The sequence below is a fragment of the Sinohyriopsis cumingii genome, chromosome 7 (genome assembly GCF_028554795.1).
Source record: "Sinohyriopsis cumingii isolate HCF-2022 chromosome 7, ASM2855479v2, whole genome shotgun sequence".
NCBI classification, from domain to species: domain Eukaryota; kingdom Metazoa; phylum Mollusca; class Bivalvia; order Unionida; family Unionidae; genus Sinohyriopsis; species Sinohyriopsis cumingii.
The window spans coordinates 47,859,730-47,876,081 of record NC_142967.1 but is presented as its reverse complement, the minus strand read 5'-3'; the positions used below and the strand labels follow the sequence as shown (position 1 = coordinate 47,876,081).

Below are 16,352 nucleotides of genomic sequence, written 5' to 3'. Positions count from 1 at the left end.
CCATTCTAGTATTGACATGCTCTCTATACGTGTTTAATACTTGTACCTCGTTTGAAAAGAATAACAAAGTGTATAGCATAAGAACATGCTTGAAAATCAAGTGGAGAACTCAAGTAACAGTATGCTGCAGTGACATAATCTAACAGAACTGAAATTTCAATTGTTGTCGAAACAATTTCGCAATCAAGAAATCAAAGACGAAAAATATTAACACGAGCATTAACTGTGTTGTTTTAGACATTCATGTTATGATGAAAGCAGTAATCCACGGGATTTGTGTTGGACACAAAGCCTCTGATAGTAACACTGGTATAGTGAGCACAAATGCACTACAATTAGCTTTGCCAGCCAAATGCACTACAATTGGCTTTGCAAGCCCTTTGATTTTATTATGCAAGAGCAGAGTACAGTTGCTTGTATACCGCTGACTTTGTCGCCAGTTTGTTTACATCGTGATATACTGGAGTACAAGCGACATACTAGAAATCATACTGACTCATTAACTTCTTAAAATATATGCCCGATGGTTCAGAATCTCTTTCAAATTAATCCTTTTTTACTTGACTTTCATACACAATTTTACCAAAATCTCTTTAATTATTCTTTGCTTGGTGAGACAAAAATATTTGTTATGCTATTAAATAAATGAAAGATTATTTTGTGAAGGAAACCCCTTAAAAAGATGACTCTGGAGTTATTTTGAGATGAATTTCCTTCTTCAACAAAATATATGAAGATTACTTTTTATGATAATGTCAGCAGATCACAACCTGATACGCAATGATTTTGATTTAAAAGAATAATAGCTATGTGCCTCAATCGGTGTACTCCGTGATGATATTGGGATTATAATGTGGGGACAAAATTGTGTATATCTATATATAACTATATGCATTAACATAGCCATCAACCCATACCTGTCACTTGTGCAGGGTTTTTAAATTTGTCCTGGCTTTGTATTGTAGATATTGTCGAACCATCTATCAGATCGAATATAGAAACTGAATTTCCTGCAAATGAGACAAGTTGTCCTTTCTGTGTACCAACAAGAGTCCATGGACTAAGCTCTTGGAACCGTATGCTTGCCTTCGTTAATCCTGAAGAAATGTTTAATGCAAAAGGTGTGAAAGTAAGGGGTTTTGTTACTAAAAGTTTTATCTTCAATAAAAAGAATTACAGTATCTTCAACTATTGAACATACTCATTTTCTGTGAAATTCTGAATATAACATGTTTATGATATAGTTGCCATTGGATGATTTTTGCATCAGGGTTTAAGTTTATACTTCCAAGAAAGCTGCTTTTGATTAGAATCCAAACCATGATGTTATTGCGTAAATTCTTCGAGAACAAAAACTAGGATATGCACAAAGTACAAAGAGTACTGGCATTCTACAACTTCTGAGAGTATGGATTATGATATTTGTTAGTACATGAAAGGGGTGGGAATTCAATAGCATGTAAAGGAGGAAAGAAAATCTAGAGAAAAAACATGAGGTGCCTCTTTAAACATTTACTTGATTTTTCATTACTCGAGTGCTGGTTTTTAGTTGAGTACTGTTTTTAGTTGAAACTGACAACTTTGTTTTGTATAAAAATACATGTTATCATGTCGTGCTTATTTAGGTGTTTAATGTAATTAAATGATGTTTACACAAAGAATGGAGTCCAGCCAGGGCCCGTGATGTGGGTCAGTTCAAGGTCAGTTCATTGGACACGCACACTAAGTTGGATTATCGATCAGCCAATGAGGTAGCTGACAGCAGTCATTCACTTTACAAGTGATCATCATCGAAAGTGGTCTGTTTTTGTTTTCGTATTATATTCTATTCTGTGTTGTTTGCTATTGGAACTTGAAAGTCTGTCACGACTCATTTATAGTCTAAACTGGATATATGTTGATATAGTTTTGAATTTCGAGGCGTGACGCTAATATTTGGATTCATCTGCTTTACATTACAACGACAATTTACAAGTTACCTGGTTCTTCTAAATGGTTGTCGTGAAGCACAGTCTGCTTCACAACCCTTTTATTCCGCTGGGCAATTGCCGACTTTAAAAACATTGTGTTTTGTTTCATGTATATCACCCCATTGTTCTGCGAGCAATTGCTGACTTCTTGCATATCATGGATAAATTGCACCAGCTTTCGTCTTCTCGTGGGTACCACGGTCGTAGAGCGGCAACAATCAGACAACACTGGGATGCTCAGTCACCAAAAAAATTGGTCGGTGGGCAAACTTCTTAAAAAATACGTGAAATGAACATTATTGTGCCGGCTTCTTAAAAGACGATTCAGCTTGTACAGACTTACGAGGAAAATTTGAAGCTAATTCAAGATGGCGGCCTAATACGAGCCGTTAGGTCCCTGGATTATGACTCCCCCGGAAGGTAGGGTTTGCAGCAGCTCGGGATGAAGTCAGTTCCCACAGACTCGCCCACTTATCTGGACGAGACTGGGCTCAGTATTTCTGCCAGCCAGCCAGCGGCGAGCCTGCGGAAATCTACCGATGCAGCTAATCCCTTGCATTCATCCATGCGCTCAGCATCGAGAACCAGTCAACATAGTGCGCAGCCGCGAGCAATAGGAATACCTTGTTCTACGTCCACGATAGGTGGGACTCCTAGCACCAGAGAAAATAATCAACCATAACAAGGTGGTGATCCTAGAACCAGAGAGAATAATCAACCACAACAACAAATACACCAGGTTCATTTGATGGATACCGTTCTATTGGAAGCAGTATCATCTCTCCAAGCAGCAGTGATAAAAATGCAATCCCAGTTAAATATGACCAACCATAAGGGATATCATTGTAATGAGACACAGTCGCATACCCTCGCAACAGCGATGTTGGCCACGGAAACTAGGTCTGGTAACGCTCCGGCTGTCACAAATTTTTCTGAGCATGGCGTGCCTATCTCAACCCTTCCCAATTGACCCCATCAGTTTACAAATGCGAAGGAGATTTTTGCAGGTAAATACGTAAATTTGTCTTTAATTCATTCTAAGGCCACATGAATTTGAAGAGCAAGTATATATTCAGTCAGGTCAGTGGGACATTAAGTTGGTGGGACAGGTTCTGGGTCAAATTTAAAACTTTACACAAGTCTTCGATCATAGTGCTTTCCAAGAACTTGACTATTAGCGAGCTCATATTGACGTTTAGTTGGTACAAGGCGATCATATGCGATGCCTTCGCTTCCAGAACTCAAGAATTGGATCTCTATAAAAAAAAGAGATGATAAAAATGCATCTCTAACAAAAGGAATCCCAGCTTTGTATGAGTACCATGAAGAATCTGTGCGAAAAGCAGCCATTTACTGCAGCTCCATGAACATAAAAGTAGTTTGGAGTAGAACTGATCCCAAGCTACAAGCGTATGTCTTTTCTGCTTACAAGGTTGTTCCATGCTAGCATTGTCGGAGTTTTGCTCATGATTCAGACTTCTTTCGCCTTGCTCCGCAGAGAACAATTAGTCAACCAAGACATGGCCCATCAGTGAATAGACAGATTACAGTAGATAGACAAGGTCGGAGAAGGATATTACACTTAGTGAAAGAAATATGTAATAATTTCAATGGAACAAATGGCTGTTTCCGAGCAAATTGTAGTAATGCTCACGTGTGCTTGACTGGCAAAAAAACTAGTTCACAGCTCAAGTGCGACCTGAGGACTAAGCAGGTACTGCCACCTACAAAACCTCAATGACTAAATCAGGATATAGCGGTAACATTTCAGGCAACCACACCAATCAACATCACTAGATTGCAAGAAGAATTACAACACCATCCTGATAAAGAATTTGTGGATTATCTTATAAATGGTCTCTGCTATGGTTTTCATAGATAACTTTCTCATCAGCCTTCTTATTCATTCGAGTGTAATAATTTGATATCAGCGTCATCGCAAACTGATGTGGTTGACGTATTACTTGAGTACGAGCTCTCCAATAATTACCTCATAGGCCCTTTTGAAAGTCCACCATTTCCTGTATTCCGGATTAGCACCCTGTGCGTAGTACAAAACAAATATTCTGGCAAGTACAGACTTATAGTAGATCTGTCGGCACCTCACTGTTCACTTGAGCATGAAAGTGTCAATGCCTTAATCAGCATAGATGTTTTTTTCTCACTCGTACGTAAAAATAGATGATGCTATTCACATTCTGGTGCAGTTAGGAATGGGTGCTAATATGTGTAAGACGAAAATTACCGATGCATTCAAGCTAATTCCCAAACTCCTAACATTGTGGCCTCTGTATGGTATCAAGTGGCGGAAACAATATTATTTATACACAAAGTTAGTGCTTGGTAGTAGAAGTAGTCCTAAGATTTTCGATACACTATCCAGAGCATTTCGTGGATAGCTCAACATAATTATGGTATAGCATACGTTTTGCATTTACTGGATGAGTTTTGTCCATTGATGAGTCTGGTTTTCCAGCTGAAAGAACAGTGGCATTAATCAGATTGATTTTCAATACATTTTCTATTCCAGTTGTTCCCCACAAGACTTTAGGACCGTCACCAGTCATGGAATACTTGGGTATAATTCTAGACTCAGAGAAAATGGAATATAGATTGCCACAAGTTAAGCTCAGCAGATTAGCTCCACTGCTAAAAACGTTCCAGCAAAGGAAATCTTGTACGAAGAGGGAATTGCTGAGTCTGTTGGGCCACTTACATTATGCGTGTCCAGTGATCGCCCCTGGTCGGTCTTTCACATCATATCTAATATCCTTGTCAACAGGCACCACCGAATTGAATCATCATGCAAATTTAATAGCGAATGTAGACTGTATCTAAAGATGTGGAGTGTCTTTATGGCTCAATGGAACGGATTTTCTTTTTTCTTGGATTCTAATATTACTGTTGCTACATATTTTGAGCTCTTTACTGATGCAGCATCAAGTCTTGGATTTGGCGGGTTTTTCCTAGGCATATAGTTCCAAGGATCGTGGCCGGATAATTAGGATGTATTAGGCACAGACAAGTTGTCTATGGCCCTCCTGGAAATTTAACCCCATTGTAGTTGCAACCCATATATGGGGCCATATGTGACAGAGAAAACGAGTTTTGTTCCATTGTGACAATATCAGTACAGTCGAGATAATTATGAAGCGTCGGTCTCCCATGATAATGAAATTGCTCAGGCGTTTAACTTGGATATTAGCACTATATTGTTGTGAAATTCTAGCGGAATATGTCCCAGGGAAAGATAACCTCATTGCAGATGCTCTCTCGTTTTCAGATGGAAACATTCTGGCATCTGGCTCCAACTGCAGAAAAAAACTGCTCATTCATGCCCAGTCTTAGAGGAACTGATACTCTACTAAACAAAACTGTGTACAGGTTACTACAAGCAGCACATAGCCTACGGGTGCAAACGGTCTATTTATCGGGTTGGAAAACCTTCAGTTATTTTTTGGTCATGTTGGGTAGCTGGGATAATAGGTGTAATCAACCTTCAGGACCAATTGATGAGGATGCACTTGTTGCTTTTGTGGCATATTGCTTCAAGAGTATTGGAATTCGATATGCATATATCAAGCTGTATTTGTGTGGTGTGAAGTATTTATGTGTCAAACGTGGCATACATCACCCCCTTGATGACTATTCGTATTCGTAGTGTCCAAGATTGCAAATGGTATTGCGGGTCGTGAAGAAATTGCAGAATAATGGGCTTAACGCAAGATTACCCATCACTTTTGATATATTGGCGCGCATGTGCACCTTGCTTCAGAAATGTTTATTTAGTCCCTGGGTGGATGGTATGCTGCTTGCTGCATCTTCATTAGTTTTCTTTGCCTTCTTACGTTGTGGCGTTTTTACGGTGATGTCAACTATGGTTATGGAGTACTTGCATATCAGTGACTTTATTATTGCTGCAGATATTCTAATTGGACTTAAATGTTGAGATCGTCAAAGGCCGATCCATTCCGGTATGGTGTGCAGATCAGACTATTTGCAGTGCCTAACTGTACTTGCCCCTTAAGGGCTATGCACGAGTAACTAGCGCTCCGCAGCAGGGTGGGTTGTCTCAGACCTTCGGACCCGCTATTTACTACAAATGGTATTAATCCACTTTTTAGCACGTTCTAGGGTATCCACAAGTCAAATTCAATGGGCACTCCTTTCGGATAGGGGCTGCCACTACAGTGCTGGGATCGAGGACCACCTTGTTAAAACGCTAGGCCGTTGCACTTACTTACGTTATATCAAGACCTCGAATGATGCCATCTGCGTGCACAGCAGGCCATGTGTGGATCTACCCATTCATCGAGTAACGCCGTATGAGCAGTTTCAACTACACGTTTCTCTGGGATAGAGTACATCTGTATGTGTGTTCTAATCTAGGCTAGTTCGTGTGTGGCAGTGTATTCTTTCGGAGGTGATCATTCAGCTTCTCTACATGGAGCTATTTCTGAGAAGGGAGTAAGCATATTCTGTGTATTGTACTAAGTATTTCATTGCGCGTTGGAGTTTTCAGTTTTCTACCCAGTGTGATCATTCGATTCAGTCGCTCAGTGAGGTGTGTTTCGCACCGATAGTGTGTTCAATGTGTTCTGTGGAACATGATCATCAGACTCATTGGCATGGGGATGCGTTTTTAGCATCGTGTTTACATAATGTTGTTTGGTGTATCTAGAAGGTTTCTAGTTCAGTCAGTTTACTGAATGTGCACTGCAATCTGTTATATGCATCTGACTTCATTATTGAACTACTTGAATGTACGCGTGTCTGTGGAGTAGATTTTGTGGCGGTTTGTGAAAACTTTATTTATGCATCAACCCCAAACGGGGAACAAGCCGTGAACATTGCAGTGCAGAACGTACATGTTTACAGTTGTCTTAGTTTCGTCATATATGACTTTCTTACATATTCTTGCATCACAGACTTGTTTACAACTCCAATCTAGATACAATGTGATTTAGTCTTGGTATCACCATAACATTGTGTGCAGGCATGGACCCCGGAACAGTGATAACTTGGCACTGGTTCTTGCAGTATTATTCATTTATGATGATTCACAGTCGTATAATTCTTAATATGGTAATGATTCATTTTTATATACATAATTGCTTATATTGATTGTGATTTTCATTCTTATTTTAATAGAACTCCAGGTACTTTTTGACCATGTATATCCGTTCATTTGGGCTCTCCACTTCATACTACTGCATACTACTACACTTACATTCTCGGCATGCAGCGTCGTTTGGGCATTCTGTCCCCAATCCATTCGACTTACAGACATAACAATTTGTTGCGACTTTGCCTAAGTACAGCAGCAATTCTGCCCTAACAGGTATGTCAGTCAGTCATACTGGCGAGTCCGCCTCAAAACATCGGCAATTCTGCCTGGACATCAGTCATACTGGCAATTCTGCCTCAAGGACAGGGCATGTTGGCCATTTGGCCCTGACATCAGTTAGACTTGCGATTCCGCCTCATAGTTACTGCATGCTTCTCTACCATCTTACCATAACCAACCTCATGCAGCGGAGGGTGAGACCCAAGGAATGCCAAATATGTATACTTATGTACTGTTTTATAATGCTAAATAGTTGATTAAAGAGTTTGAGACTACCTCTCTATTAGTTCTTCTTATGCTTTAATGTATCATATATGCAGTTCACCTGTCAGTCAGTCCAGCTAGAGGTACATGAGTGTTGGGTGAGTGAGCGATTTCAGTTATGGTCCACCTGTCCACCATCCCATACATTTTAGATTGTGTAATACAAGATTTTCAACAGTTGAAGTTTCTGAGATTGACAACTATCCTTCTGTACGATGTTGATATATTATATCAAATTCATATCGTTCATAGCCATTATATTACGACAAATTGCACTGTACTCTTTAATGATTTCACTTAGAATTATGATATTCCAATACAAGGCCCATAATACCTGTTTGGACTTCTCGAATGGGGAACAATTTCTTCTCCTCACAGACCAAATATTTATCCCCAGCACAGAAGCGGGCACTCGCAACACCTATGCATTCAAACTTCAGGATATATCTCCCATGCACCGTGTCCCAAAGACATACAGTTTCATCCTCTCCAGCTGACAAGTTAATAATAATAATAATAATAATAATAATAATAATAATAATAAGATGATGATGATGGTGATGATGATGATGAAGAAAAAGATATATATATATATATATATATATATATATATATAGATAGATAGATAGATATATATATATATATATATATATATATATATATATATATATATATATATATATATATATATATATATATATATATATATATATATATATATATATATATAGATAGATAGATAGATAGATAGATAGATAGATAGATAGATCATGAATGTGATACTTCTGGAATTGTGTTTTGGAAGATGCTTATTATTTTGATTTCTGGGAATATTTTTCAAACAATAGATCATAAAACAAATTTGACAATGCTAGATAAACAAGGTGATGGACGCTACAGCCAACTAACAGAGTTTCAATGAAAAACCCAGATATTTCAGATTGTTTGGTATTTCTTCAGATGAAGAGTAAAAGCAAACGAGAAAAAGAAAATGAGGAGAAGTAGATGTTCAAAGGCAGAAGAAAGTGGATGAAAAGTAAACAACAGTAGCAATAATCATATTTATAAAAATAGTAACTGAAAATTATTTGTTTGAAAAGGCTCCATAATACAACAAATCAAATGGTTTTTAAATATCTTCCTCTTACGAGAAATTTTTGTAGACTTTTTCTTATAACAAAACCATAAATCCATTCAAAGGTTACGTGTGATCTGCCTATATATCATACTTTGAACAATATTCTTGAATTCAATCGCATTTTACGGAAAGAAATCAAACATACATAAAATAGGTTTTATAAATATTAAGCTCTCGGCCATTTTATAATCCAATTTATGTCAAATAAGTCACTCGTCCGTTTTATAATCCAATTTATGTCAAATAAGTAACTCGGCCATTTTATAATCCAATTTATGTCAAATAAGTAACTTAACAGAACAAATTTTCTGATATTTGAGACGACTCCAGGTACATTAAAATATAAGGATAAACATAAGTTTTGATGGAATGATTAACACTATAACATCCACTCACAAATATAGCTATACCAAAACATATATTTCATCAGGAATAATCCTTTAATCACATTACATGTTAGATTGTCTTTTGCTGAATTTTAAATGTGGAGTAGGATCCTAGACAAATGAAATTTCCTCGGGATGGGAGTGCATTATCTGAATTCAAGAAAATAGGAAGTAGAAAGGCTGAATTACCCGTTACAGCAATTTGTCCATCAGCTGTGACATCCATCGTATGAATTTCGCCTTTGTGGACAGCCAATGAATACACAAGCTGACCTCCCGGTCTTAGTAAGATATCCTTGTCCGGAATAAGGTAGGGAAAAGGACATGTTTTGCACTGCCTCAGGAAATCCTCAGTTTTCTATAGTAAAAACAATTTGAACTGGTTCCATCATAAAACAGAGTGAAAAGGAGTAAAACATATTCATGGTGGAAGAAGAAACAACTTAGACAAAATAGATGGGTAGTACAAGAGAAAGAAGAAATAAGGCACGAAAAAGAGAATAGATATACAAAACCACAGAATAGAAGGAGAGGAGAGACAATGGAGAATGGGTCTGTCTTTGGAAGAATAAATATGATTTAAAATAAGGCGATTGCATGAAACACTGTAAAGAGACTAATACGAAAAAGAAAGAATATAAGAGCAGCTGTAACAGAATTTCTCCAGAAGAAAGAGGAAATGGTGATTAATAGATAGGCGCATAAAGTGAAGAGAAATATGAACAGCTAGAAAACAAGAGTTACAGAAATGGAAGAGGTCAATGGGAAGAAAAGAACTTTAAAATGTGAAAGTGAAAGATACCAAGCAGAGATGGAGTGAATACAATCTCTGCGGGAAAGATAAAAAAGGGAAATCACTTGGAAAGCAGATCAGGAGAGATAACAAGACTAAAGGAAATCGAACAGTAAATGAAAAGATGGAGGTACTATGAGAGACAAAAATTTAAGAGCTGGGAGACTCATTGCATTTACATAAGAGGAGCTGGAGAATAAATGAAAGAAGAAAGCAAAATAGACAACGGTAGATAAACGAAAAGATGCAGTGATACTCTCAGTATGAAGTAGAGAAAACAATGATAAACTGCAGAAGATGGTGCGATGGAAAGTGAAACATTTACAGTTGTACTGATAATTCAGCCACGGTGACACTGATATTGTTAGCATCAATATTCCTTTACTTTATTCCAATGTCTTTCACACTGGACCATATTCGACTATAGTGCAATTTATGGTTAACGCTAACATACAATTCTACAACAACTGCTAAGATTTGAAGATAGACAACAATAACTCTTAGGTCTTACTGAGTTTCTTTCCATTCTGCACAGCATCTGTGATGGCAGTTGACAGGGATCGTAATAAAGAGCTTTCTGTGATATCTGTAGAGTCTCGTGGATCATTTCTATTGTTTCATCCTTTGGGAGTAACTTCCTTGCCAGTATGAAGTCATCGTTTACATTCCTGTGTGTGAATAAAGAAAACGTGCATTGATTGGATAGCAAAGTCTAATGACACATAAATGTTGGACAAATTTAACTCACAGAAGTTACATTCCAATGATGAATATGAAATTATATTCTAAGACTAGGATAATAAAACACCCACGCAACAGGGCTTACTAGAGTCTAGTAGTATAACATTTAATGTGGAACTTGATTTATTTGCGACATCATCTCTAGTGATAATTGTTAGATTACACCATTTGAATCAGTTAGAATGGGGCCTGATACTGAGATGCACAAAGCTCCAATTCCATTATATCATCTTTATGGTCCAGGTTTTGATTTTTTACGTCTTGATATATACGAAGACTATTAGAAGGTCCGCTAATGTACATTCTTGTGTTCTCCAAAAATATACTACTTTAAGCAACCATGTGTACCTATGAAAACTCTGACATATATACATATTGTAAAAACTTCATTAAGTGTCAAAATGAACTAGAGATTAAAACGTATAATAGCATTCCTCATCACGAGTCTCTAGGTAACGTATATACATGGCGGATTTCATCAGTATTTGTTGCATAAAGAGACCAACCACTCCACTTTATGCTTATAAACGAATCTTTGACAAATTCATTGCTTGGAAGCTTTTAATTAATTATGAAATGTTTCACCAGGCACATTTAAACACCCACTGTATAGGAACGTGTGCTGTGTTGGAAAACCAATGATTAACTTCATAAAGGACATGAAAGTTAATAGATTCTTTCGTGGGTTCAGAATTAGAATAAGCATTATACTTATTGATGCAATGAACATGCATACCTTAGTATTTAGCGGTAAGTACAATAAGAAGCGCGTATTTAGGTGATAATTATGATACTTCTTCTTGAAAAGTACAGTGTTTCTTTATCATCGGCAATGGCATGTACAAAGCAAACAGCACTAAAGTCCACCGGGGCTGCTCGTAAGAGTGCATAACTTCAACAAGTTTGGAATAGAATCATGAACATTGAAACATAACGTTAAAACAAAATAGACAATTTCACGAGTGATGTGAAGAAATCTATGGAATAGTATACGCAAGTATATAACTATATAATACAAAGAACAAAGTGAACTTGACACACGAGCAAGAGCGGAAGAAAGCAAGAAAATATGACGGCTGCCACAACGTAGTTAAAAAATTGGATAAATATTTCAAGACAAAGAGGATTGAGAAAAAAAGAAGGGTCATTCCTGGAGTGTTCCTATAAGGCGGGCACCAACGAATTAGACATGGGAAATATACCAAGAGAAAGAATACATGTAACATCTACTGTAATAATAGCTCTGAAAATAAAAACACAGACATCTTACAACGAATCTACTCGACAAACAGGAAAGAATACGATGGATACATTATTAGATCCAGTATGAATTTGCTGGTCTTACCATATGGCGAAATAACCATTTCTTGAGAGACGGTCGTAGTAAAAGAACCGGTACACTCCTAAAAAGATCAAAACGCAAACAGGAGAATTACATTTATCCAAAATTCCTATGGAAATACCTTTAGACGATACAGATAACCGCTTTGAAAGCAAATTTGGAATAAAGATGGAAACATCAAGATTGGCGACCATCCCAGAATTTGCAATATACAACGGAATTTGAGTATTTGAAATACCAAACTCAGAGGAATTAAAAGGGCCTTCTGTCTACATGGATTTTTTTAATACAAAAGCATGGTTGGTATAAAGGATTTATATGCCACAGAAAGTGTAGCAGCTGTGGGGAGACGGAGCACACTCCTCATAAATGTCCAACACAAGCCGTGCAGAGAGACATACAGGGAGTAATGAAAATAACCAAACGTATACTGCAATACTAGAATTTTTTCAAAAAAGGAGTAGGCAACAGGACAGCTAATGGAAAAACCAAGAACAAAATGAAAAACAACAACTGCCTGGACAAAAGCAACAGCAACAACATCAACAAGTAAATCAGAAACAAGAGGTAGCAAAACAGAAACAACAACATGAGGAAAAACAAAGACCAAAACAAAACCAAAAGGAACAGCAAAAGCAACAGAATGGAAAACTTCAATTTCAACAACAGCACCACAATCAGAACCAGGAGATAAAGCGGGAAAAACAACAAAATAAAAACAACAAAATCAGTGCTCAAAACACAAACAAAGAGAGCAACAATTACAACACCAACTAGAACCAAAGCAAGTCCAGCAAATTCAACAACATGAAAAACAGAAACAACAAGGAAACGAGGTCCAAGAACAGAAACAAAGGATGGGGGAAAAACAAAGACACATATACAGTTGATTAATAAGAAGGAAAACACAGATCAAGGAAAACAAAAACAGAACAAAAACAAGGCCAGAAAAGGAACCAGGAGACATACAGTGGAGTAAAGTGAAAATTACAACCTCAACAGAAACAGAAGAAGAAAAAAAAAATCAGTTGGACCAGAACAATCAGAATAATCGAGTCTGACAGACGAACAGATAGAAAAGTACCTTGAAGACTATGACGAATGCCTAGAATATATAATGGATACACAGCCAACTACAACGATAACACCAACAGAGACAAAAACACTCGAACCCAAGCTAACAACCTCAATAGATGAAGAGATAAAAGAAGTAGACAGGGATAGACGCATACTAAGGGCACAAAAGAGACGAAAAAGAGAACAAGAGAAAAAATGAGCGAAACATATCTACTAGACGATGATGAATGCCTTGAATAGATTTTCAATCAAAAATATATAAACAAAACAAACAAAAAGCAAAAAATAAAATAAAAAGTATGCATAAAGAAATTCATATAAAGATTAAATATATAAATAAATAGAAACAATAAACTAATCAATAGATATAGCACACATGGCAACCATAAGTAGGGCAGAGGGCCTAATAAATGGTCTGAAAAGACCAATCAGGGATATCACACTCCAAAAAAACGTACTTAGGTGGTTCTGTAGCCAGCTTAGTACGTAGTCCAAGCTATATGTGTTATTTGTCAAAGTTTCTTTTTGTTTATTTGTCATGACTACTGAAGAGGTCAAAGTCCTCTCAATTACTGACCTCGAAGCCGACTCGGAATATTCGGGTTTGGGCCTGAGAATATTGCAGCCTTTTACGGAGTTAAGGCAATTCCTCAAAATAGAGCGGAGTTAAGAAGCCACAAAAAAAGAAAGAGAAAAATTTAAGTCTGTTATGACTAAAGTTCAGAAAGTGGCACAACGCAAGCCTGTTATGGCTACTAAACAAGCAAAATATGTCGGACAGTCGAGGATGTCCAGTCTCATAGACAAAAAATAACATGTCAGAAAATTATCTAGCTTTTGAAGAAAAACTGGGCCTAAATGAAATGAAAGTGATGCCCTTTTTAGTGAAAGCTTACCTGAAATATATGTAGAAATTGAAAATGAAGGGCCATATAGCGATGTTGATGTTTCCCCAGCAGAGGGTGATATAAGTAGACCACTGAAGTAAATTTCTTTGAGTGGAAAAATAAAAGGGGCATTGTTTGATGCTTTGCATCTTAATTACAACTGTTTTTCTACTACCAATGATGATAATATGTGGCAGTTACCCAAACTGAAAACTCCACAAAAAGGAGAGTCAATACATAAATCCTTAGCAGAGCTGATTAATAATTGCATGCACTTCTTTATGTGTACCAGATGAAATTGTACAGAAATACAAGATGACAGAAAACTGATAAGTTGGGTTCCACACTTGTCAATCAAGAAATTTGGAATGACCATAGCAGACGAGTTCACTCTTACGGCAAAGCCTTTAGGGATAAACAAAATCTTGTTACTGCGGGCATTATGTCAATTGTCCAATTAGCAGAATTACTAATGTCTCAGATTGCCACTAATGAAAAAGCAAAGATCATAATTTCAGATGCTATTACCCTTATGGGTCAGGTGCAATATCATGTCTCCTTTAGAGGGAGGTATATGATTCAACCAAATCTGATAAGAAAACTATTCCAATCTTTGTAATATTCATACCCCCATAACGTCCATGCTTTTTGGCGACGATCTGGCCAAGGAAGCTAAAAGATGTGACACTGTGTTTGCACTTGCGAAGGAAAATTGTGTCCACATTCACTGAGGTTTCAATAGAGACGGTGGAGCTAAGGCTCACAATACGTACAGGTATCAATACCAAAATTCCATTAGAGGAAGGAGACATGCTATATTAGTCCCCAAACGAACCCACATATTAAAATCTATAGAGATCACTTCTGTGGGAAAACTTAAACGCTGTATTGCTACATGGAATAATTTTACTTGTGATCCGTGGATTTTACAAAACGTTTCGGGGTATCAAATAGTTTAATTCCATGCCTTTCCAGTCCTTTTTCCAACGAAATTTCCTTTTCGAATGAGCAGAGAACCATTATATCCAATGAAATCACTAAACGTCTACACATAGGAACTATAGTTCCATCCACATGTGAGACTAATCAATTTCGACCATTTTTATTGTTCCCAAACCTAATGGAAAAATTTCTGCTAGATAGTAACCTGAAACAGTTCAATAAATTTGTTCATTATAAACTTTGTCAAGCAAGAAACATTTCAAAATGTTTTAGATCCCATCCAGAGAAATACAAATGATTTATTTACTTCTATTGATATAAAGGATGTATATTTTAGTATTCCAATACATACTGATTATCAGAAGTTTCAAACGTTTACTTGGAACGGTCATCTTTTTCAGTTTGTATGTTTACCTTCTGGGCTTTTCTCTTCTCCAAGAGTTTTCACTAAGACCCTAAAACCCATGTATGCTTGGGTTAGGCAGCAGCGCATTAGGTGTTCCTATTATTTTGATGACTCGTTGAAGTTGGATGGTGATAGTTACATTTGCTTGCATAACACATGGACTATGATTGAGACATAAAAATCTCTTAGGTTCACTATCAATCTCGAAACATCAGTGCTTATTCCGTCGTTTTTTTTTTTGTTGTTTTTTTTTTGTTTTTTTTTGGTTTTGTTTCAGATTCTGTATAGTTTAAGGTTTTTCTTACTGAGGAGAAAGTGGAAAAGATTCATGTTTTTGCCAAGAAGCTCATTGATAGAAAGCATGTTAGAGCACGAGAGTTGGAATAATTAACTGGCATGCTTATGCCTTTTGTGCAATCCTTGAAGCCCCAATGCACTACAGGTATTTGGAACATGATAAAATAAAAGGCATTAGTAAAAAAAACATAAATTTGTATAGTACAGTACAGTTCTCTCCACAAAGTATTCAGGAACTTAAATGGTGGTATCTAAATGTTGCAAACATTAATGGGAAATCTATCAGACAATACAAGATTGCTTTTACTATTCAAACTGATGCATAACTCTTAGTGTGGGGAGCTTATGCACTTGATTCAAATAGATCAGTCTCTGGTAGATGGGACAAGAGAGAGATCATTTTCTTTTTCATAAATTACCTACAGCTGTTAGCAATTTCTTATGCCTTACAAACGTTTTATTCAGATAACAAAAATGTCCATATTGAGATTCAGTCTGACAACATATGTGCTATTTCTTATATTAATAATATGGGTGGAATGGCATCGATTCAATTGGATCAGCTAACCAGAATGGTGATTGGAAAGGAAAATATTCATATCTGCAGTCTATATTGCTGGCAAATATAATATACAGGCACATTATCTGTCAAGGATATTTTATGTTTCCACTGAATGTCTGCTAAAGAAATAATTTTTTTAAAGATTTTGTGCACATACTTTTGTCCCAGACATAGATCTTTTTGCATCTAGATTAAACTGT

At 36.8% G+C, this 16,352-nt stretch overlaps 1 protein-coding gene across 1 annotated transcript in view; it reads right to left on the bottom strand.

Annotated features, from left to right (window-relative positions):
* LOC149795158 (NACHT domain- and WD repeat-containing protein 1-like) overlaps positions 1–16,352 on the bottom strand; it is a 73,048-nt gene that overhangs the window by 3,861 nt on the left and 52,835 nt on the right. Inside the window, 4 exon segments of the mRNA XM_089963763.1 lie at positions 918–1,097; positions 7,916–8,074; positions 9,295–9,463; positions 10,410–10,566. Coding sequence (XP_089819889.1) covers positions 918–1,097; positions 7,916–8,074; positions 9,295–9,463; positions 10,410–10,566 — 665 coding nt within the window.